Genomic DNA, 24690 nt, shown 5'->3' on the forward strand with positions numbered 1-24690 from the left:
GCCGGTGGAACAACAACAACATTTTGTGCAAAGAGGAATGTGCCTGTGAAGTAATCTATTCGTCATAATCCAACTCTTAAATTGATGTCTTCCCAGATGTCGCTGCAGGAGAGATTTGCATTTTCCAAGGTGAAAGGGCTCCGGAAGCTCAGCAATCAGTTCTGTGCAGGAGCGTGAATACTAAAGGGCCCTTCTGTGCGTTAGTTTTATACGGTGCACGCATGGCAGCGCGTGTTCCTCTCCACAGTGTTAACTCCCATCTAATTAAGGCTGAGGTGGAAAAACGCTGAGGTGCAGTGCAGCAGCGCAGGACTCTAATGAAAGGGCTCCATCTAGTGGTGGTTGATATGAAGTCAGGCTCCAAGATTTTAAATGAACTTTGGTGATATTCAACAAATCACACAAAACAAACTAGTCAATTTAAATGATAACATAATTAACGTCAAGGCACTTTACGTACGTTGAGGTCGAGACTCTAACCTAAACCCAATTCTAACAATTACAAATAAAGTCTTAACCCTGAAACAGCCGATTGAACGTGGACCAGAAAGTAAATCTCTCGTTCATGTGAATTTATCTTCAGTCCTACTGTAGAAGAAAACTACAGTACTACAGACGTTACACAGTCTTTCTTCCATGAACGACCTTGTGTTCTTCTTCTTCTCCAAGATCTCTACAGGAACACGTGACCACAGCTCCAGGCAGCGAACGGAGCAGACAGACCAACACTTTGTTGGTTTCGAACTTTTCACGTCATCTGCTGAAAAAGACACGACACAGAATATCACCAGCTCTCTCTCAACACTGTAGTAAATATATATCGGTATTTGATCGTGTGATGCAGTATTACTTCTTATACAGGAAACTGATCTTAATGAGTCTGGTGGTGAGTCAAGGCACACTGCAGATCATAATATACATTTTCTGTTGCTGTTTCCAATTTCAACAATGAACTTTAAACCTCAAGTCGATCGTTCATTTTTTGACTCTTTATTGTGAATGTTGACAAGGTTACACAATACACGACTTAGAAAAACCCACAGGAACAGAGCCCCCCCCTCTTTGTCTTCCCTCCACACCGCGGACACCAAGGACACTTTGACTTGACAGACACAAACATAAAATAAGGCCGCTCCACTTATTGTACGTTTGAGAGACGACAGCGGTTTTCTTCGACTTCGGAGGCTGCGCAGTGGAAGGGGACCTTCAGCGACACCACAAAACCAAAAGGTCTACAGAGGACGGACGTATGGGGGGGGGGGGTTGACTGTCACAGACGGTTCGATAAAATGACTGAAGCTGATGTCGGTGTGAAGTTGTTGAACTTTCAGAGGGACGCGGGTCGGAGACGTCAGGAAAAATAAACACAAAGTCCAATTAAGACTCGTTCATTTTCGCAGATTATACAAAACACACTTATGATATCATATTTATCATATAATAGATTTTCACCTCAGTCGGAGGCTGCTTCAACTCTGGTCCGACCAAAGACACATGTACATTTGTCTTTTTTCTACATTTTCACGACACTGATCTTTTTGAATATTTTAGATAAATGTGTCCAAACCGGTTTATCACCATAATTACTGGTTAGACACAGACTGGCTGCTACAGTGGGATAATTGTAGGCATCCACAGCTAGATGGCGCTGTGCGGCTGCATTCTCAAAGAAAGCCCTCCCCTCCCCTGTGAAACAAACCCATCTGGCCGTCTCCTCTCCTCCTCCTCATTTTATTTAGCTCCTCTCTGTCACCATCTCTCTTCCTCACCTCCAACCCTCTTCATCAATCCCAGCTCTCCGACTCTCCTTCCCCATACCCTCCTCCTCCTCCTCCTCCTCTTCCAGTCTGCATCTCTGTGCTTCTCCACCCCCCCCGTCTCTCCCTCTCTCTGCTTCCATCCATCTTTATCTCTCCCTCCCTCACCGTTTCCACAGCTCCACTCTGTCCTCTACTCAGCGGCCACAGCCTGGGTCTCGCCTCCGGAGGTCAGCAGCTGCATCAGGCTTCCCGACGCCGGCCGCTTCACATCAGTGGCCCAACCGAAAAACATTCTGTGGGAAGAGGAGCGAAATGAAATCAGTGACATTAAAATAATTTAATATAATGAGTCGGCTTCATTTTGATCTTGTGGAAATTAATTATTATAACTTCTGCTCTTTATCAAATCATGACAGAAGGAACATTGTGCTGGAGGGAATGTAAACATGTTGCTTTACCCCTTGACCTGTTTTATATTCTGAAATAATTCCCGATCTATGGAAAACACAGATTTGCTGTATTTTCTTTCATTGGTGTCATCTACTTACAACAAACTTCCTCTTGGATCAAACCAATAACACACCAATTCATTTCCCTTTCACTTTTCTTAATGAGTAGATTCTGATTTAGAAGTTTTTTTTTTACTGTATACTTATATTTTCAGCATCTGTGGGTTTAAAACGTGCACGATCCAATTTCAAATGCATGGTGTGTATGTTTTTGTTAGGATTTACTTAAATACATTTTGGCCAGTTTAACTCAAGGTACTTCACTTTACTGTGAGTTACTTCAGTAACCAGCATTAACTTCTGTTCCCAGGTTTACCTGCAGCTGGTGTTTTCCACTTCCATAGTAGAAAATGAGAGTTAATAAATATAACACGAGAACCTTGAGTAGACATCATCATCATCACTCTCTGAATAATAAAAGTGATATAACATTTTAGTGAACGGAGGATAACTAACTTTTTAAATGTTTAATAAATGAGCTTGATAACATGTGTTTTCCAAAGTAATGATGATGTTGAATATAAATAAGTTACAACAGTGTGAAGTAGAAGAGACACAAAATAAAAATAAAAATAATGGACAGACTCCCGCCTCCCTTCACGTCCCACCACCCTGATTCTTTCTATTTTCGTCCTCACACGCTCCTCTGTTTCCTCGGGGATTATCAAACTGGATGAAATCCCGTCTAATCTTCCCCGTGGTAGACGAGGGTGTAAACACTGTGGAAATCAACACGAACCTCCGTCTGAATGGAGCCAGCGTGTAATCAGATGACTTGTAGTGCTCTCACATTACAGTTATCAAGAAGCGGCACACGTGAAATAATGAATGTGTGAATTATTAATTCAATCAAGTGTTTTTGTCAGTTTTCAAACACTGATTGAATGAGTGAAAGTTTTAGAACGACCACTTTCCCTCATATTAAGTGTGAACAGTTATTTGACACGTTAATATAAAAAGATCAATATTTCACACCTACTGTGTAAAATGTTAAAAGACAATCTTTACTGTAAAACTAAGAATAAAACATAGCTCCGGGGGATTTACTCTGTATTCTGTGTTCACTTGTTGTTTGTCATGTTCTCTAATTCTTCTGCACATGACTTTATTGATTTGTTTGGAACTTTAACATAGTTTGAGAGCAGCATGTGACGAGTGACTGTAAAAAATAAACTGGCGGAAGCTCCAAACACAGATTTATACAAAGGAAACAGGAAAAGTCATTGTAGAATAAAAATGTGAACCATCTTTGAAAAAGAACAGAAGAAATCAGCTTTGTGTTACGTTGACATGAGAAAAAATAAAATGACACTGTTGAATCATCATTTTGCTTTTGCACTCACTCTGCAATGTACTCCAGCGGCGTCCAGGAACCGAAATCTGCATCTGGCATGAACTTCCTGTTCATCGGCGTATCCAAGGTAACCCTGCCAAAGGAAGCCAGATGACGTGAGTGTGGAGTCCGGGAGGCAGAGAGGGAGGAGCCCTGGCAGCATCTCCACACACACACACACAGCACTGAACACAGGCTGGATGGAGATTAAATCATTTACGTCATGTTGCTGTTTTATTATCATGTTACCAAGATCGTGACTTCAGATACGACTTGAAGCAACAGAAGCGTGTGGAGTCGATTCTGAACACAGACGCATGTTCAGCATCAGTGGGAGCTTTAAGGAAATTATAAACATGATCAATACGTGTTCATGGAGCTGATCAGAGATTATAAAACAAAAACACATTCTTACATTTCAGAAGCAGCCTGAGAATCTGGTTTTCTTCTAAATCTGAATATTCCAGTGATTTAAAAAAGGAACTGCTAATCACCAATAAACCAAATGTGAACAAACACAGGCTAAAATTATCTCCTTTCTAGACGTAAGACAAAATATAATCACATTTTAGTTGTGACACATCCATTAAAATGAAATGTATTCGTGTCAAACGTCTTTGAAAACCCTTGTTGAATCATTCTCAGGCTGGAACACTGTTCTATGGCGTGTTGGTGTACATACATACAGCAGCTCAAGGGGTTTGGGGGGGGGGGGATGGAGGCTGTAAACAGAAATGCAAGTCATGGGGCTAATGCTGAGCAGATGTGACAGCGTGCTGGAGAGGCAGTCCTGCCTCATTTTGCCGGAAAATGCAGCCAAAGAGAGCGCGGCGGCGAGAAACACCCCTGAAAATCCATTTTCAACGTTTCACGATGACAGTGCAAAAACACTGGTTTTAAATTCAGTAAGCAGAGAGACAAGGCGATGATGAAAAGGCCTCTGTGCGAGTCGTTCATCTGAAACAGATCATGTGCACAACCAGAGATATACTGGGGGAAACTGGCAGCCTTATCCATCTTTTATTCCCGCGGCTTATCTTCACCTCGCACTTATGCGCTGAACATAACAAAAGGAGTGTGTGGCACAGCTTTTACGGCACAATAGCTTTCATCTCCGCTCCGTCCGCTGGCTGGCTGCATTGTTGGCGTATTTAAAGCTGCAGTGTGCAACATTTTCTATGTTACAGTAAATATACGATTATTTTCTACCTGAAGCACAAAACGTGACAATAACTTAGAAGGAAAGTCTAAAAAATAAAGTCAAGCCTGTTAATTTGTCCTGCTCCTCTAATGACATTTAAATGCTGCATCTGTTTTCCACAAATTACACGTGAGCAAAATCAGATATCAAGACAACCGATGAACAAGAGCTCTGTCCAGAGGAAAACAGATCCACTGTTATGTTTTATTACAGCATCATGGTTGAAGGTTGTGCACGTGACTCGTTTCCCTCCCGGTGAGTCGACTCATCACAAGAACCCTGTGGAACCAGTTCGGTGTTTGCACATTTTGAAAATATATTAAAAAATATTTAACCTTTTCCAAAACAAACGAGGCTGAGTGATGCATTCTTAGCTGTAGACGTAGGAATAAAGAGGTTTCTCCAGTATTGATCACATGAAATTGACTTTACAGCACAAGTCCTGCATGACATTGCACAAAAACACTTTCATCCACTCCTCCGTCATCATGCTTCTCAGCTCTGCACTAAAAATCTCCCTCTGTGCAGACAGACGAGCTGCAGACAGACGAGCTGCAGACAGACGAGCTGCAGACAGACGAGCTACAGACAGACGAGCTACAGACAGACGCAGGTGTCTCTGGGAGGGAAGACATTTGTTTGTGTCCTTCAGGGAAAATAGTGCCGGTGATACACTGTTGAGAACTGGATCAAACTTACAGGAGACAATACGACAAAAGACGCAACTACAGACTTGGTTTAAATATAATTCTCTAAAGACCTTTCATGAATGAGAATTTTAAACGACATGCGTGTCTTTAATTATCAGAGGTGAGGTTTGACAGAAGCAGAAGAACAAGCTGTAAACTGAAGTCTCAGCCTAAAAGAAGTATGAATCTGAGAAGACATAGATTTTTATTTTTACTTACAAGAACCCGCTCATGTCTCATCTACCACACACCATGGTGCCGCAGAAGCATCACGACCAAGTGTGCACACAACATTTCCCTGCGGTACTTACGGTAGTATGGCCACAGCAGCGGCTCCCGATGGCATCCCACTGTTCTCTGCTGCCAGACTCTGACACAGCTGGTGGACGGCAGCCTTGGCCATGCCATATCCGACCATGCCTGGGGATCACAGATAGAACATTTCACTTTAAAGCAAAGGCAGGAGGGAATGGATTTAGTAAAGGAGTCATGAAGTGCCTGTTCTCTTTTCTGAAGTTAGTTGGTTACTTTTACATGAACCCTCTTTTAATAACTTCAGCATCTGGAAACAGTTGTTGCCCCCCCCCCCCCCCCCCATTAAAAAAAAGAAAAAAAAGAAACAGGCTTTCCAAAGAATGCCGGGCATCTGCCCACACCCCTGCAACCTGTCTTATGATAGGCCTGCATCAGACCGACCAATGGGAACAAGGGGTGGTGACGGTACTTTGCTTTAACGCTTTTGTTTTTCTCCAAAAGGAGAAATCAGAAAAAAAAAAGAAGCACGAGTTAAAGGTGCAGACAGAAGAATGAAGACAACACTAATTCAATCCAATACCGCCTCTCACTATGAGACTTAAAGGAGAACGTTGTGACAAGAAATAAACTGAGCAAACATAGAGTTTACAGTTTCAAACACATGCATCTCTCCTAAGTCCATATTTATTATCAGACAAAGTTTGAACTTGTAAAAAACGAGTCTCTGTCCAGTGGATGTGTAATTTTCTGTTGTATTCTGTTTCGATGTCTGCACGTCTGACTTTCCACAGACTAATCCCTGTGAGATTAAAGGCTGAACTGTGCCTCTGTGCGACAGAGTCAACAATGTCTCGGCCGGTCCGCCGTCCATTCGATTGTTGCATGTTACGTTCTGCATTTCTGGGAGGATAACTGCAGATTATGGAATAAAATCACCACATGTCACATGACAAGTCTTCTCCATTTGGTCTTTTAGGGTTTAACCTTTAACTCTGAGATCAGAGATTATCACAAACTCATTCACAGGGTTTCAAATTCCTCTCTCGGTCTACAGCTTTTCCAACAGAACCCAATCTCGGAATCATCCCCCATGCACCACCTGGATTTTTCAGAAACTTTGATTTGATTTAAAAGTCAAATTAATCCAGAATGCTCTTTGTTATTTTTCTCACCAGTTAATGTTCACTCACTCGTTTTATTAAGGTTTTACTCAAACTGATTTTATCAGAATAATTTGATGATAATTATAACAGAAGCAACTCCTGCAGTACAAAACCACAGGAGGACAAAAGACATCAGGTGCTTCGGTCTGTTTCAGGGGAGTTAACTCGCTGCGTCCATGTGGACAATGTGTGTTCAGCCACAACTGCTGAGTCATTCCCTCGCTAAGTCCGCAGCCAATGAGCTTGTGGGCTCAGCTGCTGACTGCTGAGCCAGGGGTTTGTGTTGCAGTCGAGTTGGATCTCAGCCCATCACACAGTTGGCTTAGGTACAAGCGGGAGGGAGGGAGGGAGGGAGGGAGGGAATCGCAAATCACATGGGGACACGCCAAAGCCTCTGAGGCTGGTGATGTGGTGATAAAATGTAAAAAAGTATTGATTACTGATTGAGTTTATTATCAGCACATAGTATTGAATCGTATATTAAAACTTTTAAACAACTTAGATGAGCAAAATGTGGACTTCTTACGATCCTATGGGAACGTTGATAATGTTTCAAATAAATAAAATAATTATTAGAATTGAGATAATTTGACGCAAAAATCCTAAATCAGTGTGTGATAGAGGATAGAGTTATAAATTAGAGCTGTTGTTTTAGTACGATTCAATACATTTCTTTATTTATTCTGTTTATCTTTTTCTTTAGCAGCTCATCACATTTAGAATATATTTAGAATAATTTACCAGCTGCTTTAACGACCTCATGTCAGTGAGATTTTAAACATTTACTCTCTATGACTCAAGTCACTTCCTCACTGACAGAACAACATGTCAGCTGATGGACACATTTTGAGAATTAAACTATGGATTTGTTCTTTATGAGACAGAGTCTCTAACCAGCGAGTCCCACTGCCGCCCCTGATCTCATTAGCTTCTCTGCTTTTTTCTGCTTGTTTTGTTTCCAGGATCCATTTTATCGACACCCCCCCCCCCCCCCCAATGTTTTCATCTGTGTGTGCTCGGTCGTGCCTCTGATCAGTGAGTCAATTCCCTGGTCAGAGCCCTGCAGCGCCTTTTATTACCTACATTATTTGAATTGGCAGGTTGGACAACAAAGACGTTTGCACAAAGTAGTCTCCAGTAAATCAAAGTCTGCCCGGAACCCCGACGCGACACACGGCCAAACCAGGTCATCACGAGGAGAAGGGTAAACACCAGGAACGTGAGCCTCACCTCCAGTGCCCGAGAGAGCGGCTTTGGCTCCGGCCAAAGTCAACAGTCCGCCTGGTTTTAGGTGCAGAGCGGCGAGGTGGCTGGAAATGGTCGAGGTCCACACACTCTGTTTCCACATTAGGTCTGAGTTTTTGTATAAATCTGAGAAAGACAAGGAAAATAATTAGAAAGCAAAGGTGGAAGAATGAAATCTAACTTTTGGTGTGGATCCCCCCCACTTTCGTTAATTAATGGATCTTGATGAAAAAAATCCAGCTTATCATAGAGGATTGATATCTACGAGAGTGTAATGTGATACAGCTTGATTTAGTTTGAAGTTGTTGAGGATTTAAAATCTGCTGAGTGGAACAATATTTAATTGAAAACATAATTTGTTCCATTCAGGACATTTTCTTAACGTAATGTGCTTCCCTTCAAAACATTTCAAGAATTTTGATAAATTTGCTTTTTGTCCGTTACACAAAGCTTCAGTCTATAAAGAAACATATACACACAAAAAAAACCAAAGTGTAAAAATGACAAATTGCTTCTTATCAGAGGGAAAATGAAGCCAAGCACTTCTTGGCAGAGACCAGAGATTTCCTGGAGTCTCTGCTGCTCTGGCAGCGATCCCAGACGTAATCCCCCAAAAGACAATGTCATTGTTCACACTTTAGTTTTGTAATGAGTCTGCTTTTGTTGCACGTCTATCCAACAAGCAAGCACGATCAATATCAAATAAAATATTAAACACGGAAACGTAAAGTATGAATTTCTTGTGCTTAAACTTCAGCGAACCGTCAATAAACGTCTGAAAGAAAAACTGAGAATTTTCTTGACACAAAACAAGAAAAACGCCACCGAGCTACAAAAAAGCTAAATGTTTTTTTTAAGATGAAATTATTTAGTCACACTTCTTTCAAGAATACAAATCGCAGAAGTGCAATTTACTGAGCTTGTCTTCCAAAGCATGAATCAGAGAAATCGATGGCTGATGATTAATGTTGTGACAAACAAAACATTGTTGAACTCTGACCTTTGGAACTACATTTCCCTCCTGCCCATCCTCCAGCCACACACAAGATGGCATCCACTTTTTGTTCCCCTAGCAACTGGGCCACGTCCGCCGTCACCTGCACAAAAACAAAGAGATGTCTGCAAACATCTTTTCACGGAGCCTGGCGTCAAATCGTCAGCTCACACCGCAGCTGGAAATGTTCACTGCATGTAAACGTGGTGCGTTCAGGTCAACAGTGAAAACAGATTTAAACATTTACAAAAGTCTGAATGTTTAAAATAACCTTTACTACAAAAAAGTGCATATTAGTGTATTTGAAAGGCTCAATTAGACATGTGACGACTTCAGTGAACAAAGCAGCCGAGCGAGTAAAGTCACAAGAAAGAGATTAGATCTATAAAAAAAAGACATGAAGTCACCTGAGGCTGATTTACACAGGCGTAAAAGAACCTTGTGGAATTTGTGACGGCTGCTCGGACGTTATGAGATTTAGATGCTTGTTATCAAAAGCAAAAATTCAAACGACAATGTTTTTAAAAAAAAAATTATAATTGGAATATTATTAACGGTGGCCTTGATCAAAACGTGATAAATATTATTTGCTTTATTGATCAACAGAAAAATAATTCAAGTTCATTTTCTGTTCATCTTTGTCGCACAACAATTTATTAATTGAATACAATGTGTGCGAGTTTTCCCCTTTTTCCAATTTGACACGAATGCAGCGTTAGTCTGAACATTGTCCAAAAGACCAGAAACACATGTGGACAAATTGGGACATTGGGACACCTACAGGAGCTTTGACCATATCCCTCAGGCATCAATATAACACGTTACAGCTCCCTTCATCTCTATCAGGCTTTTTCTTATGTACAAATACTTTTTACACACTTTTCCATGAAGTTACAAACTGTCTCTCCTATTCAAAGTTGTGAATCCAGTTTATTTGTTGAGGTTCTCAGTCAAACACCTGAATTGGATGAAGAAGACACTGGTCCACATATTGAATGAAAATACTGCTCAGGTTCTTCTTCTCATGTCGCTTCGCTTTATCTGCAGCATTTCTAACAGAACATTACTTTTATGTGAATCACAAAATGTTCTTTTTATGGTTTTTAGCTCGTGCAATCATCCTGTACTGCACTTCACTTTATAACACGTAGCATACAACACGTCTATACACATGCACAACACACAGAAAGTATTTAATGTGCATACTCTGTGTTTAGTGCTTCACTCTGAAGCTGTCTGCTGCTGCAGCAGCTGAGTATCTCCGGCGTGTGGATGAATGAAGCCGAAACCACGACTCATTAATAATCCACAGTGAGGAGACATGTTGTTCTGACTCGGTCCAGTCTGACTTTAGCCTGTTAGCTCCTCTCTGGCAGCCTCGTGAGAGTCTCACCTGTCCCGCCTGCTCCGTGAAACACTCGCTCATCTTCACGATCACGTTTTCACTCGCCTCCTCGTTGGCTGCCATGTCGATGCTGGCGACCCACTGTTCACACACACAGACACACAGACACACACACAGAGACAGAGACAGAGACAGACACACACTGACAGTTAGCTTAGCCGTTAGCATCACAGTGTTTTTAGCACCGAGCGGCGGACGCTCACTCCCTCACCCAGCCTTTGGACTTGAAGAGCCGGACACACTTGGAGCCCAGAGCGCCTCTTCCCCCGTACACGATGACCCGGTGAGCAGCCATGTTGTGTGTGTGTGTGTGTCTGTGATGCTCAGAGTGTAACTGACCGAGTGTGTGTGTGTCTGTGATTGTGTCTGTGAGTCAGTTAAATACACGCTGACGAGGAGGGGGCGTGTCTCCGCAGCAACAAGTGGGAGGGACGAGCGCTGCTTTCAAGTCCTGTCGGAAACTACACGATCGCTTGAGCCGCACAGAGCGACATGAGACTGAATCACCAGAAATATACATAAATAAATAAATATGTATTTTTACAAACCTCGTGATGTAGTTTCACGTGATTATACACAACATCAAACTTTATCTGATGCTGTGGAATAACAGTTTATTGTAGTGTGTGTGTGTGTGTGTGTGTGTGTGTGTGTGTGTGTGTGTGTGTGTGTGTGTGTGTGTGTGTGTGTGTTGTTGCTGCTGCTGATTAACTATTTGAGCAGAGGTCAAGGTCAAAGGTAAAAAAAAAAAAAAGTGAAAAACAGCCTGAAAAACACTTTTTCAAGATATATCTCTAAATAATAGAGCTGGAGAGACGATCTGATGCTTTTCTGACATTGTCACATGTTGGGGAGTAATTTTCTGATCAAACGATAAATCATGAGAAGTCAAATCCCAATGGAGTTAAACAATTACACTAAGTTTTTTATTCAAAAGTGCATTTTCTGTGGTTTCTCTGCATCTCATAAGACTATAGACACAACCCGAGGCTTATATAGATTTAATAAATAATGTATGATGGTATAGTGAGAAAGATTTCTTCAGCCCAAACTGAAAAATCTAATTCAAACACACACAAACACACAGTTTAAGAAGAAGACACCAAATATAAAACGTCTCATTTGCTCCAGGAATCTTCAAATCTCACGAGAACTTAAAGAGCGATAACTTGAACTATTTAGCGAGAAAAATACACGGTAGCTCTTTGGTTTACAGCTTTTTCTTATGACATGATAAGTTAAGAATAAAATGTCCTGTAGGTGCTCAAATGTAGATAAAGTAGAAGAAAACAAGCTTATGAAAAAAAAAGGGAGGAACGCTCACACGATGTTTAAGATGAATGGATTTCCAACTGTTTAATTAAAAAGCAAAGAGTCAACATTATTTCTTGATTTATTTAACAGGGTCAGTGAACATTTATAAAAAATTGCTGTATGAGCCAGAGTTTAGCCAAGAGGCTATTTTTCATCTGTAGTCTCTGCAAAGATGTTGGTAATGTTGGCCTAAAAAGAAAAAGACTAAAACTGAAATAGAAAGTTACTCATCAATTAAAAGCATTTAGAGCGTTGATAAGTAGAACAGAGAACATCCATGTAAAGAGGACACACACTGACAGGTGATACGTGTAACATGCAACACGGATAATAAACACAATTAACCAATAACATGAGGAATATTGATGTTAATGTTATCTGATAACCGCTGTGAGCAAAAGGCAAAATCAGTTTTATATTGTACGTCATCCATTTCTCTAGGGAACAGCACTACAACTGTGGTCAATGCATCTTCAACGCAGAGACCTGGAAAGTCCCCCATGAAAATGTTGCCCTGAGCCACAAGTTGCCAAGATTATTTCTTAAGTTTCCAATCCCAAAGCTCCTGTCATCAAATATTCTTTCTACCTGAACATAGTCGACCCTGCAATATTCACACAGATCCCAACCCTGAAATACATGACCATACTCATTACACAGGCTCAGCTGAATGCAGTGCTCCAGTATCTATCACGTATTTACTCCAATATTCAAAGGATCATTTATTTCTCCTCTCCTCCGAGATGATTGTTACTCGCTTGCTCCCTTAATCTGGTTCGCCTCTGCTGCAGATACAATTAAGCACCAGTAGAAAGTGATTAGTGTATATTCACATTTGATGGATGGAGAGAGAGAGAGAGAGAGAGAGAGAAAGATAGAGAGAGAGATAGATAGATATAGAGATAGATAGATAGATATAGAGATAGATGGAAAGATGGATAGATAGATATAGAGATAGATGGATGGATGGATAGATAGATGTTTCAGCAGCTCGTCAAGGACATTGCACCTCGAGCGAAGTAGAAATAAAACTGATACGAAGAATTAAAAAAGCTCAAAATTCAAACTTCTTCGAGAATCATGTAGCTCGAATCAAAACATAAATAATAAATCTCTGAGCATTTGAAAAGTTTTCCTCTAAAACAAAGGAATGGTTTGGAAGGAAAAAAAAAAACACAAGTTAAAAATGTATGGCAATGCTCCTCCCAGCAATTTATTTTTCATACAGCGAGCACTAGATGCTGCTATAAGACTATGATGGTGATGACACAGCAGTGAGCTACAGCGTCCCATTATTTTGCTGCTGTGCCAAAGCAGCGTGCCAACCAGACATTCCTGGCTCTCATGAATAAAACAAGCAAGATGGCCTCGGCTCCCCGTCACTGTAGTGAAGCCCCCGATCTGTCACACTCACCTGGATGTGACACACATTTCTGCTACAGGGAATAAATGGTTGGTTTGTCTAGTTTGACACTCACATACACACTAAGAGAGTGCGAGCGAGACAAACACACACTTTTTCCAGTGATGTGAGCAAAAGTATTATGCCAGCCCTCCCTGCCTGTCTTTCCATCTCCTGCAGAAAAGGAATGAAACACACACACAGACAAACAAACACACACAAACAAACCAATACATTTCCTTTAGAATGTGGGATGAGGAGGAGCTGTGTGTGATGGGAGTCAGTGAGGCGCACCGACCTCACTTCTCCTCAAGAGCTGGGTGACGTACCAAGGAACACACAATAATAATGTCCCGCTGGCTGGTTCAGACCTGGAGGAGACATCCTGCGGGTTTCTGACAGTCGACAAAATTAGAAGTACACCGTGGCAATCCGTGCCAGGTGGAGCATCTGTCAGCGGTCCAGCAACTCATGGTGTGAAGTGGACACAGTAATGACTACAGTGGTTGCAGGAGCAGTGGATTGGACAGTGGGTTTGGACAAAGACGCCGGCTGTGTTGGACCAGAAACTGCGAAAACCCACTCTCATTTCTAGCCACAGCGAGAGCACTCCTTCCCGTGGAAATGCTGTCGGAACCTGCAGCACACCTCCTGCGCACGCACCACATGGTGCACAGAGTTAGCCGCTAGCGTTTGAAAGATGTTGAAACATTTAGGGACCTTGAAGACTTCGATTTCACATTTTCCCTCAGGAATTATTTCAAAACCAAGAAAGCACTTCAAAGTAATGATGCATTAAAGGACCAGTGTGTATGATTCAGTGTGGCTCTACAGGCAGGAATGAAATACTGAAGCTATTGTTTTCTTTTGTGTACAATTATCTGAAACTAAGAATAGTTGTGTTTTCCTAAGGTTAGGATGATCCCCTCAGGGAGCAGGTCCTCCTCTATGGAGGCATGTTGCACCACTCTAGAAAGAGCTTCTCTAGAAAGAGCTTCTCTAGAAAGAGCTTCTCTAGAAAGAGCTTCTCTAGAGTCTCCAACGCCCAAAAGCCACTGGAGGTTTTCCTGTACAACTCACCCTAGAATCACAAATAAACGAGATTCAAGGTGTGAAGTGAGATTCAGAGGTCATAGAAGATGTACTCTTCAGAGTATAAGCTTCGTCCCTGGACCACGAAGACCAAACCAGCTGGTCTTCGGAGGATTTCTGCGACGAGAACACAACCTTTGTTTTTGTATACCCTGATACTTACATTCAAAAAGTGCAAGAATTTGATGTTTTCAACTTGTCGCTCGCTGCAACCACTGAAGTGACTGAAGTGCATTGCATCCTGGGATAGGTTGGCACTTTTGTTGCTCAGGGATAAAAGGGAACCCGAGGCCTGCCACCGTCCACAGAGTCTCATTGGTCAGTTTCTTTGACATTGATATTGAATAAACATTTTCCCTGGACCACTCTAACTCTGAAGTCTGGAGTTATTAACGGCATTTAAAGGTTTTTAATCATCAGGGATGAAAACTGTTTCTGTCACTGCAAAAAGGGAGATTCTTTCTACGAAATGTAAATTACATTCGGTAAAGTTGGTATCTCGTGCACATTCCTCCTACAGTCAGAGTTCCGATGTTCAGATGCAGGATTTTCTCAGTGCCAATATGTCTGAGTGAGACTGGATCCAACATCATAAACACTTTTTCAGTTACTGAGGAGAAGATATGAGATTCCAGCTACGCTGTCCCTGGCTTTGGCGTTATCTCGGTTTTGAAAATGTGACGGAGGATAAGTGCTTCTCCCGCCTGCTTTCATCCTTCCTAAATGAGTATATGACTTTAGATGTGAGGCCTGATGTCTCGACTACAACAGCTTTTGGTATTACTGCCTATAGCTGCCATATATCCAAGAATCAGCAGAAGCCACCAGCTTTTAAATTGTTTCAAGTTTCAAATCACTTTTTATGTTTCAGGTTTAACCTACAACGACTTTTCAATCAAATTTCAACTCAGTTCTAGTAAAGACGTCCGACATCTTTGAAACTGGGAAAAACAACGACCAGCGTTTTTTTGTTTGTTAATTTTGGATCTACATGCAAAAGCAGAACAAACGAATCATTTATCCATCTGCACCTCCACCCTTTAATAACATGCTCTGCTCCTATACCACATGTACAAAGTATTAGTTGCACTTTTGTGAAAGGGACATATTTAAGTCCTTCACTCGCAGCATTGTGAGCGTACTGTTCTCAAAGATAATGCTCTGAAATGATGTTTCACCGCTCCGAAATGAAAACACTAAATCCTGCATCAGACACGTACCCAAGGTGAGTACATTTCAGACACACACTTTATCATATTTGCCTCCTATCATTTCACGTCGCAGTCGATTAAACCTTGAAAAATCAGTTAGCTGCACTTGTCCTCTTTGCCGCTGACAACTGTCAGTTGTTTTGCTCTCGAGCAGCCACTTCTCAAACAGTCTGGACTGATTTCCTCAGTTCTGACAGAGGACATAGTCGCCTCCCCTCCCCAGGGACCCTCTCCCGCTCTCACTCACAGATTTTTGAGACGTACATCTGCAGCAGATTTTTAACATTCATCCCCGAGCTGTGTCAAGCACCACTTTGTTGCTACTTGAATTCTCAGTTTCATTGTGGCATCCTCCAAATGGGCTCTTGGAGAGAGTCGGTCTGATGCAAATTTGTTGATTGCGATGCTTTATGACTTGTAAATGTGTCGGATAGCTGCATGGGCGACTTGGAGTGGTTTCTTAATGGGAGCTAATCAAAACAAGGGGAAGCAGAGAGCAGAGTGGGAGGAAAGAGACAGGCGATAAACAGGAGGGTTACCGGGCCAAATGGATGGACCTCCGGGGCACAGCCCCTGGGGACCCATTTAAACTGTGAGCCTGGAGGCCGGTGCCCAGGATTGAGCCTTTCTTTGAAGGCGACCACAAAGAAATGGAAACTGACGGCGAAAAGATGGAAAACCATGAAGAGACAAAACAATGACAAGAAAGACAGAAAGGGAAACAAAACACCAGAATAACAAATCATAAATCAACTACAGAAAGAGAGGACAGACATGTAGAGAAACAGAATCACTCTTCTGTAACACAGAGACAGGACAATATGAGGATTTTGTCTTTCGATTAGATTTGTGGTCGATCATTTCTCACCTCATTCCATGAAAACATAAATTACAACTACATATTCTGGTCTAATAAATATTTGATCTTGAAAATGAATCACCTCTGTATCGTCTGGTTTCAACATGTTGTGGCAGTAAAGACCTCAACTTCAAGGGTTTATCTTTCCTGCAGACAAATTATATGTGCATTGTGAATCTTACGGTTTCCAAGTTTTTCATGCAGGGAAAATATTAAAAACTTTTTTCTTTTTCCTCTCCTTACTCAACACTAGATGTCCCCACGAGCCTTTAATAAAAATGAGGCTCAGCCTGAGCTCTTGGCGTCTCAGCCAGTCTGGATGATGGCAAACTTGAATTTTACTGACGAAATAATGTGAAAGCAAATTAAGAGAGATTACAGAGAGATTATGCAGAAAAGCTTCGCTAATGGGAGGTAAAATAATAAAAACCCCAAATGAAGCACAGGGCATCCAGTGAAATCACAGTGTGATTGTGTATCCCAGAGAATGTACTAAACACAAAACCATGTGTGTTGTGGGACAGAGCATCTAAACAGAGAGGAGGTACAGCAAAGCTCCGGGGCGGCAATGTCTCAGATCCCGCAGCAGCTCTCCCCGAAAGTGGATTATGAATTGATATTGGTGTCAGGAGTTTACTGGAAGGCGAGACGCAGGAGGGAAAGAGAAGTAATCTGTTGGTGGACAGAGGAGGAGACAGCGGCGGCTGATGCAGGATAAAGGTGTAGTTTGCCTCTAGTAAGACTTAAGATCCACGTGGAGAAGCAATAAAGTGATAGTGTGATACTGTAGTGAACGGTGGGAGTTGGAGGAGGAGGTTTCACAGGAGGGTGAAGCTGTGATTAGAGAGAGATTGGAGGTAAAATCCCAGGGAGTCACCACCGTCTGTGCAGGTGTTTATTGAAGTCTTACTTTCACGGGTGTGAGGAAACAATCACAGCGGAGTTGAACGAAGAGGGAGAAGAGGGATTGATCCATCTGTGCCGTGGACTCTGAGCGTTAAAGATGGAAAAAAACGTCTGGGAGTCTTTTGCAAAAGTGCAGTTACTCCCTCATGTCTCCACCTTGTAGTTATGATTAATTGAACCGACGCCATGTCCGCCTGGTCGTCTCCACCTAGATCTTCTAATAAACTCATTTCAGGAGGTAGAGCCCAGCAACATCACAGCCTTCAGGCCTCACAAGAGGAAACCAGCTTTTATCCACAGACTCTCGGCATCTGCTTCTTCATTTATGACACTGTATCTTGGTTGATGAGGCTTATTTAATTGGCAATGATCCGGTGATTAAAAAAAAAAGAGTTTAAATAGAATCGTAAATTGTTGTTTATTTATTAAGGATGACACATTCATTTGAGAAAGAAGCTGTGATGATAAAAGCAAAAGTTTCTTTTGAGGGAGTGTGGCGTCACACGGACGCAGATATTGTGAAGAACATTCCAAGAAAGAAATGTCACGTACGTCCGAGCCTCTGAAAATCAAGTTTAAAAGTAAAAGTATTATGTGTGTGTGTGTGTGTGTGTGTGCGCGCGCAGCCTTTTCAAATCCCTTGTTGAGAATGTATTATGTGGTTGCTTCAGATACTTTCAGTGCATTTTCAACGATGCTGAGGAAGCCACAAAGACAACAAACACATTCTTACCATGAACCAGGAGGTAAAAGCAGATAAATAAAACTCATCCTGCAAAGGTTTTCTGACTGATGAAAGATATTATATTTACTTTTGATGCTGTGTTCAGAGTCACAAACGGTTAAAGGATAAAACCGAGGTCTGACATTTGGAGCCAAATACCCCACAGAACTCGAAACACTGCTGTTGTCAGAAAACATTTAGTGAGTCTGTTTCTTCCAGCACCTTTCTGTTAAAAATATAAATCTATTTCACGCACTGGGATTAAGATATGATATAAAAAAGACTTGGTTACAGGTTAAGGGGAAAATCACAATAGTAAAGAAAGGATTCATCTTCTGGAATCACAAGGTTCAAAATGTGCTTTTCAGAGGTCACAGTGACTTTGACCTTTGGCCACAATGGCATATAAATAGACATAAACTTTTAACTGCTGGAGATTCAGATGGATGTTCTCCTCACAAGTTGGTGGAGACCAAGGACAGAGCTAAAACTGGGTTTATAACGTGTTCACCTCTACTAATTTAGATTGGGACGATATGAAAGCTTCATTTTGTTTTTCTGCCTCGTGATCTGCTCCTGTCAATGAAAAACACATTTTAAAGAAACTCATACGAGCCTGAATTTCTTTTAGCGTGAGATTATTTCTGATTTGGGAATAAAATATAAATTCAGGACTATATAATGTAATGTACTGTTTCTAATTTGGAGGCATTTTGAACTTGTTATTCATAACTTTAATGAGCGGCATCATTTTTTGATGAAGATATATCGTTGACAACTACATCAATTAAGATGCTTTGATCCTTTCCAAAATAAAATAAACAGAGAATTTGAATAATAGCATCAATAGTTAGAGATTCACTTATAACTAAAACTCGGCCGAAGCCCAGAAAGAAAGACAAACAAGTCACTCATCACTTTAAAACACACATGCTAGTTAATTAGCAGGAAGCTACTGACTTTACCTAAACTGAAATTAACTCGTCTTCTGTTACTAACCTGAATAATAGTTTCTTTTCTTGATGCACTGATTCAGAGAACATTTTAATTTATTATATGTTTGTTAAATTAATTGCGCACCAGATTCACTGGGTTGTTTTTCAGCCGAATCCTTTAATCATCGACTCTTCTCTTTGCGAAGGTGACCCAGCCCGAGGGCAAGAAAACCAAACACGCGACGCAGCAGGAAGGAAACTGATGAGCAAGTCGAGAAGATTTTTCTTTGGGAGAAATACATTTTTAAACAATATTTAAATGATAATGTGAAAGTGGCTGAGAGAACAAGAGAAACAAATATAAAGAAAGATTGTACTGTGTAGACTTTCAACTTTGCATGTAAATTTGTCTCTGAAGAACTGGGCCCCTGAACTCTATGTAAACTGTCCTGTGAGAATTTTGAATTGGACATTTTGGAAACATGCACCACCACAGCACAGCATCAACTGATAGTGGTGCATTCAAGTGCGTTGAGAGTTGGTAACGTCCCTGAAGCGAGGGCTGTGGAATGTTTCCTTCTAGAATCAAGTGTTGCTTTAAATTTCCAACATTTTTAACAGAGACTTCTCCTCAGAACAGCTGGAAGCATCACGAACATCTGCTTTCTGTTGCCCCGCAGTGAAGTGAAACTGCAAGTGGACAGAACTCACGATTCTTCTACCAGACGTGACCGCACCCTCCGACCCGCCCATGCTCTGCGACCCCCTGCGGACCAAGTTGCAGTGAAAGCAAAAGAACGTCCAGGTTGTAGAGCAAGAGCTGCCATGTTCCACTTGTTCTGCATAATGAGATCTGATCACAATATGGACAGGATGCAGGCGTGCATATAAATCATAGATGTAAGTGTAGCAGCGTGATTGGATTGTTCATTAGCTACACACACACACACACACGCACGGCACCGTCAGATCATGTCGTGGGAATATTCTGATGCTGAACACAATAATATGTTCAGACTAATTACAGAAACACACTTTTTAAAAAGAACCTACAGTCCTGAATATGAGCAGGAACGATAAGATTGCAGCTCAAGATAATTTGATTGACTTTGAAACATCTGACTTTATCTCTGTTGGTTAATTTTTTGTCCTCGTCCAGCGGAGGTCTGCAAATCAGAATATCTCAAAGAAGATGATTCAACTCTCTCTCTTCTCCTCAGAGCTTGGTTATGATCCAAATCAGCTTCTTCACTTCTCTCCTCTCTGAGCCTCCGTTCAACTCGTCCTCAACTCAAACCACTCCAGAACTTTACTTCAGTGCGGTTTGGAAGAAATTTTGTTTCATGATTTTATTCCATTACGTTTCAGAAGGAAATCTCCGTCCCTCCATGTTACTACATTTGCATAGATAGTCCTTTCTTACTATTGATTCTTTTCAGATTAAGGTTTTGCATCAAAAACATATAAGATTATAAACGTCTAATGTTTCCGTCTGCATTTGTTTGTTTATTTGATTTCAGCAGGATTATGCAAAAACTACAAACCTGATTTCCATGAAATGTTGTGTGTGTGTGTGTGTGTCTTCTGTTCTTCCTTGAGGGAATTCATTCATTTCATGGATTTGATATTAGGGGACTGATATTTAATACGTCTGGTACGCAATTTGGTGCAGATGGTTTAATAAGGGAACTGCTCGGCCTTGGCAGAGGTACGAGCTTTTACTAAAGTTACCACTTACAAACAGAAATCTATCAATTGTTCGCCAAAGAGACGATTCACTCTAAACATCCCTGATTGTTTCATACACAGCAAATAACAGTTTGAGACCCAGACTGCCATTAGTGAGCTTTATTTTGTCTTCTTTTCTCTCCCATGAATCATCTCACGACACCTCAAATTTATTTTATGACCCTTCAGAGACGGTCGGACACCTATGAATCACTGTCTGAAGCTATCAAACTGTAAAATAATTCAATCTGGCTCCACCTCACGCAGCTGCAGCACTAAAATGCTGCGTACACTTTGTTTGTATCAGCATTAAAAGCTGTTTTGACTTCTGTGCTGTTACTTAAATAGAGTTTTGAATAAATAACTTCCAGAATGTTTTACTGGTACTTTGAAACCACAGCTTGTTCGGTATCATTTTCTGCGATAACATTTATAGCCTCGTGTTAAAACGTAGCCTCAGTGTAAAATAAATGTTCTGTTTACTTCATTAGATTTAACAGCTTGCTTTGTTTCACCATCCTCAATCACCCTCTCGGTTGCGTTCTGACAAACAATCTGTACTTGCCTGTCACCAGTTTGTTTTGCACCCGTTTCTTTTGTCCTTATTTATTATCATATTTTCAGCTGTATATGTTGGTTTTAGAGACTCGCTGCATTTACACTTTCTTGTTAATTGGTCTTATGCTGTGAAATATTATAACCTCACTCTGCAGTTGTTTGGCTGCATTTACTTGTGGATTTTATGGGTTTATGCTCTTGATATAAATTCTGAGCTCCAGCTAAAAACAACTCCACACACTAGTTCTGTATAATTAAGCAGGCATTACAAGGAGCTGTGAGACTGTGGTGGTGTGGTGGTGTGATTTCACTCCTGTGGTTGAACATACGACATTTAAATGTAATCAACATGTGTGGCCAGAAGATTAAACTGGAATATGGCAAAGTTTCCATGTCTGTTCACGCGTTTTAAATCTGGACCGTGTCTCTTCATGTCAAAGAAGCGTTTCATGTGTTTGTTCCTACAGTGTCACATTTCATTCCACATCCTTTGGGAAACAATGCTCGGCTGAGAAACACTTCAAAAGGCGAAAGCACTAGTTTGTTTTAAAGGTTTTGATCAGCGCTGATCCACTTTTTTGGTCCAGATCCTTTGAGGAGAACGTTTGGGTGCAGCAGGAGATGCTGATGTTCATGAAACACTTTCAGATGTTTGTTTTTTACCATTGTGAGAACGTCCACAGTCATAAAAAGAATTATTATTATTATATTATTATTATTTTAATGACTAATCTTTGTGCACACTGCATCTATCCTCTTTATAGTCGTCTTTCTAATTAAAATTAATACTTAGAATTCGATCTTAGTGCACAAAACAACTGGCCACAAATGAAAGTGGAGGTGGTGGCACGTCCTACTTGTGCTGTTTGGATTTTTAGTCTCTGATTTTAGAGCGATGTTTGGACTCCGACCTCCATCCTGAGACAAAAGCTTTCCCTCAAAGTGCCGTGACTGCTGCATTATGAATGTACCGGCACAGGATTCCATTAGGAGTGACTCAGCAAAGACTTCCACTAATTTTCAAAGTATCACGCTGTGCATAAATGACTCCGGCAAAGCAGTAGATAGCGGGGCCTGCTGAAGGCGAGCAGGAGCACTGGAACACATCTGAACAGAGCAGGACGCTGGATGTGTATTAGGTCTCACTGTCAAGAGGATTTTCAAATCTGCCAACTTAAAGATTCATCATATCTATAAAATAATATAATATAATTCTGATTATTTGATTGCATATTTGATAAATGTGAATGCAGAGGGCAGTGCTTTTGTGGGCTGATGGATTGAAACACGAATGAATTAGTTGGTGAAACACACAGATCAGATTCATCAGATATGTATCATGGCACACTGGTTTGAATAGAACGAGCCAGGGATTCACATCTCTGCGAAACGACTGGAGCAACAACTTTACTATTTAAACGAAGTCAAGGTAAACAATGTCTGTGCAGACGTGTTCTCAGGAATATGTCACAGAATGGCCATCACAGTTTCCAAGAGCAACAGGTGTCTTCAAATCTCTTATTTTATCAGGCAAACACCAGAAAACCCAAAATATCACCAATTCAAACTGACATAAAACTGAGCAGAGCAGAAAATCTCCTCTTCTGTGAAGCGGAAAACATTTGAAACAATCTGATGATCTAAATCTGTTCATTGATTATATTATATCCTTAATTCAGCTCGATCAATGTGTTCCTTCAGTATCGTTGAATCTGCTTCAGAGTCTCCCTCTATTCCTCTATATCTCAGACTTAATGAAGCGTCTCCATTTTTAATCTGTTTGTAACAACAGACATTGTGTTTTTTTTCAAACAATGTAAACCTCACTTTAAAAAAGGCGTCTAAAAGAATTCTCCCCTCAGCCTCCTCGGGGTGAATGCAGGGGTTGATTCTTCAGCACGACTGCTGCATTCATTCACAGAGGTCAAATGAAAAGCCTCCGCTCAGGAAGATGGATCCAAAATAAAGTCACTCTCCTCGAGCAGAGTGGAGAGAGGGAGCCATATGCTCGGTCCTAATGCAGCAGTCGCAGTGAATGTACGATGCCGAGTTGACATCGCAATCTGGAGCCGTGCACGGCACCGCGTGGTTTACCGGATAATGGGATGTGAAACTAGTCACATATCACATCTGTGTGCGCACGCTCCTGCTGACGCTCCCTGTACAATATGTCACAATCTATTACAGTCCCTACCGCAGACACACACACACACACACACACACACACACACACACACACACTCCCATTCTTTTGTGTAGTGCACACACAAAAACAGCGTCAGAATTCAGAAGTGAATTGTCTTCTTCAAAATAAGACACACACTCCTCCATTAAACACAGAAACACACACACACAGAAAATGAATTCCCTGCTACTATTAAAAAAAAAAAAAAAACACTACAACGTGCTGTATCTCGCCCATGGCGACAATCCCTTCCTCCTCTCTCTTATTTAACGTGCTGGGCATTCATTGTGCTCATGATAAATTAAAACCATCTCAGCTGCACCCATGTGACACGTACACACACAGGGGTTGTGTAGAGGCACAGATGTGGTAACATAATCTCTGGATTCATGGAGAGAATGTCAAGGGAGAGCTCTCTCTCTCATTTGCGTTAATGAATCATGCTATAACTTCATTTTGCAGGAGCAGCAGCACATTTGGCGCTGAGTGAGCATCAGCACACACGTCACGTTTGATTATGGTGACATGACGGCATAAAACCCATAACTGGTTTTCAGCATATACATGAAAACATGTCCGACGTTTAACTACAGTATTAATCTCCAGAGTTCCCGGGTTTCACTTTTGTTTCCAAATGTCTCCTGTCCTGTCTTCATCATTCTGGTTTCTCTGCTCTGTGTGTGTCTGAGATTACTTATCTGAGGAACAATGCAGGCTCCGCTGATTGAATGGAGGAAATGGGATGAATGTAGAAGGAGATCTGAATCATCTGAAGGCTAATGTGTAGCCTGATATTTAAACACCTTCAATGACCTGTGTTTATCTTTCCCCCTGACGAGTGACCTCTTCTGGCAAATGTTTCAGGACTGTGACATTTTGAAAACATATAAATCTCAATCTTTTTTTACCACGACTAGAATCTTTTCCTTACTTCAACCGACAGGCTTGACCAAAACTAGACCAAATCCAAACCATGAGCGACCAGAAAACCCTCACACATAAAGGCCCTGTCCAAACTGGGATTCAAACCAAGAACCTTTTATCAATATAAGTTGTGGTTTTGCAGCAGGAAAAACTACGATATTTACAATAAATTCAGCCTCAAACTCTTTTGAACACAGCGTCACAAATATTCGTGTTTTTTAATTTCTTGTATTCATGTTTAGGGACAACGTACATTAAGCAACCTTTCCAATTGTGCCAGTGTTAGCCAGCTGGCTAA

The 24690-nt window shown here is 41.2% G+C and overlaps 1 protein-coding gene across 1 annotated transcript; it reads right to left on the reverse strand.

Annotated features, from left to right (window-relative positions):
* Positions 1-974: 974 nt before the first annotated feature.
* Positions 975-10985, reverse strand: qdpra (quinoid dihydropteridine reductase a). Its single transcript, XM_020103827.2, has 7 exons — positions 10766-10985; positions 10543-10635; positions 9156-9252; positions 8141-8281; positions 5804-5912; positions 3613-3696; positions 975-2053 (listed from the first exon to the last, which is right to left on the reverse strand). Exons 1-7 carry the CDS (start codon positions 10847-10849, stop codon positions 1951-1953), a joined length of 711 nt encoding a protein of 236 aa, XP_019959386.2. The 5' UTR covers positions 10850-10985; the 3' UTR covers positions 975-1950.
* Between the last annotated feature and the right edge of the window lie 13705 nt (positions 10986-24690).

Source organism: Paralichthys olivaceus, chromosome 9 (genome assembly GCF_024713975.1).
Source record: "Paralichthys olivaceus isolate ysfri-2021 chromosome 9, ASM2471397v2, whole genome shotgun sequence".
Classification (NCBI taxonomy): Eukaryota; Metazoa; Chordata; class Actinopteri; order Pleuronectiformes; family Paralichthyidae; genus Paralichthys; species Paralichthys olivaceus.

Excerpts from the sequence above, each read along its gene's own strand:
- qdpra (XM_020103827.2), bottom strand. The coding sequence starts at position 10,849 with ATGGCTGCTCACCGGGTCATCGTGTACGGGGGAAGAGGCGCTCTGGGC. Across the intron at positions 10,636-10,765 it reads TCTTCAAGTCCAAAGGCTGG|TGGGTCGCCAGCATCGACAT; the intron begins GTGAGGGAGTGA and ends GTGTGTGAACAG. Across the intron at positions 5,913-8,140 it reads CGCTCTCTCGGGCACTGGAG|GCATGGTCGGATATGGCATG; the intron begins GTGAGGCTCACG and ends TGTGATCCCCAG.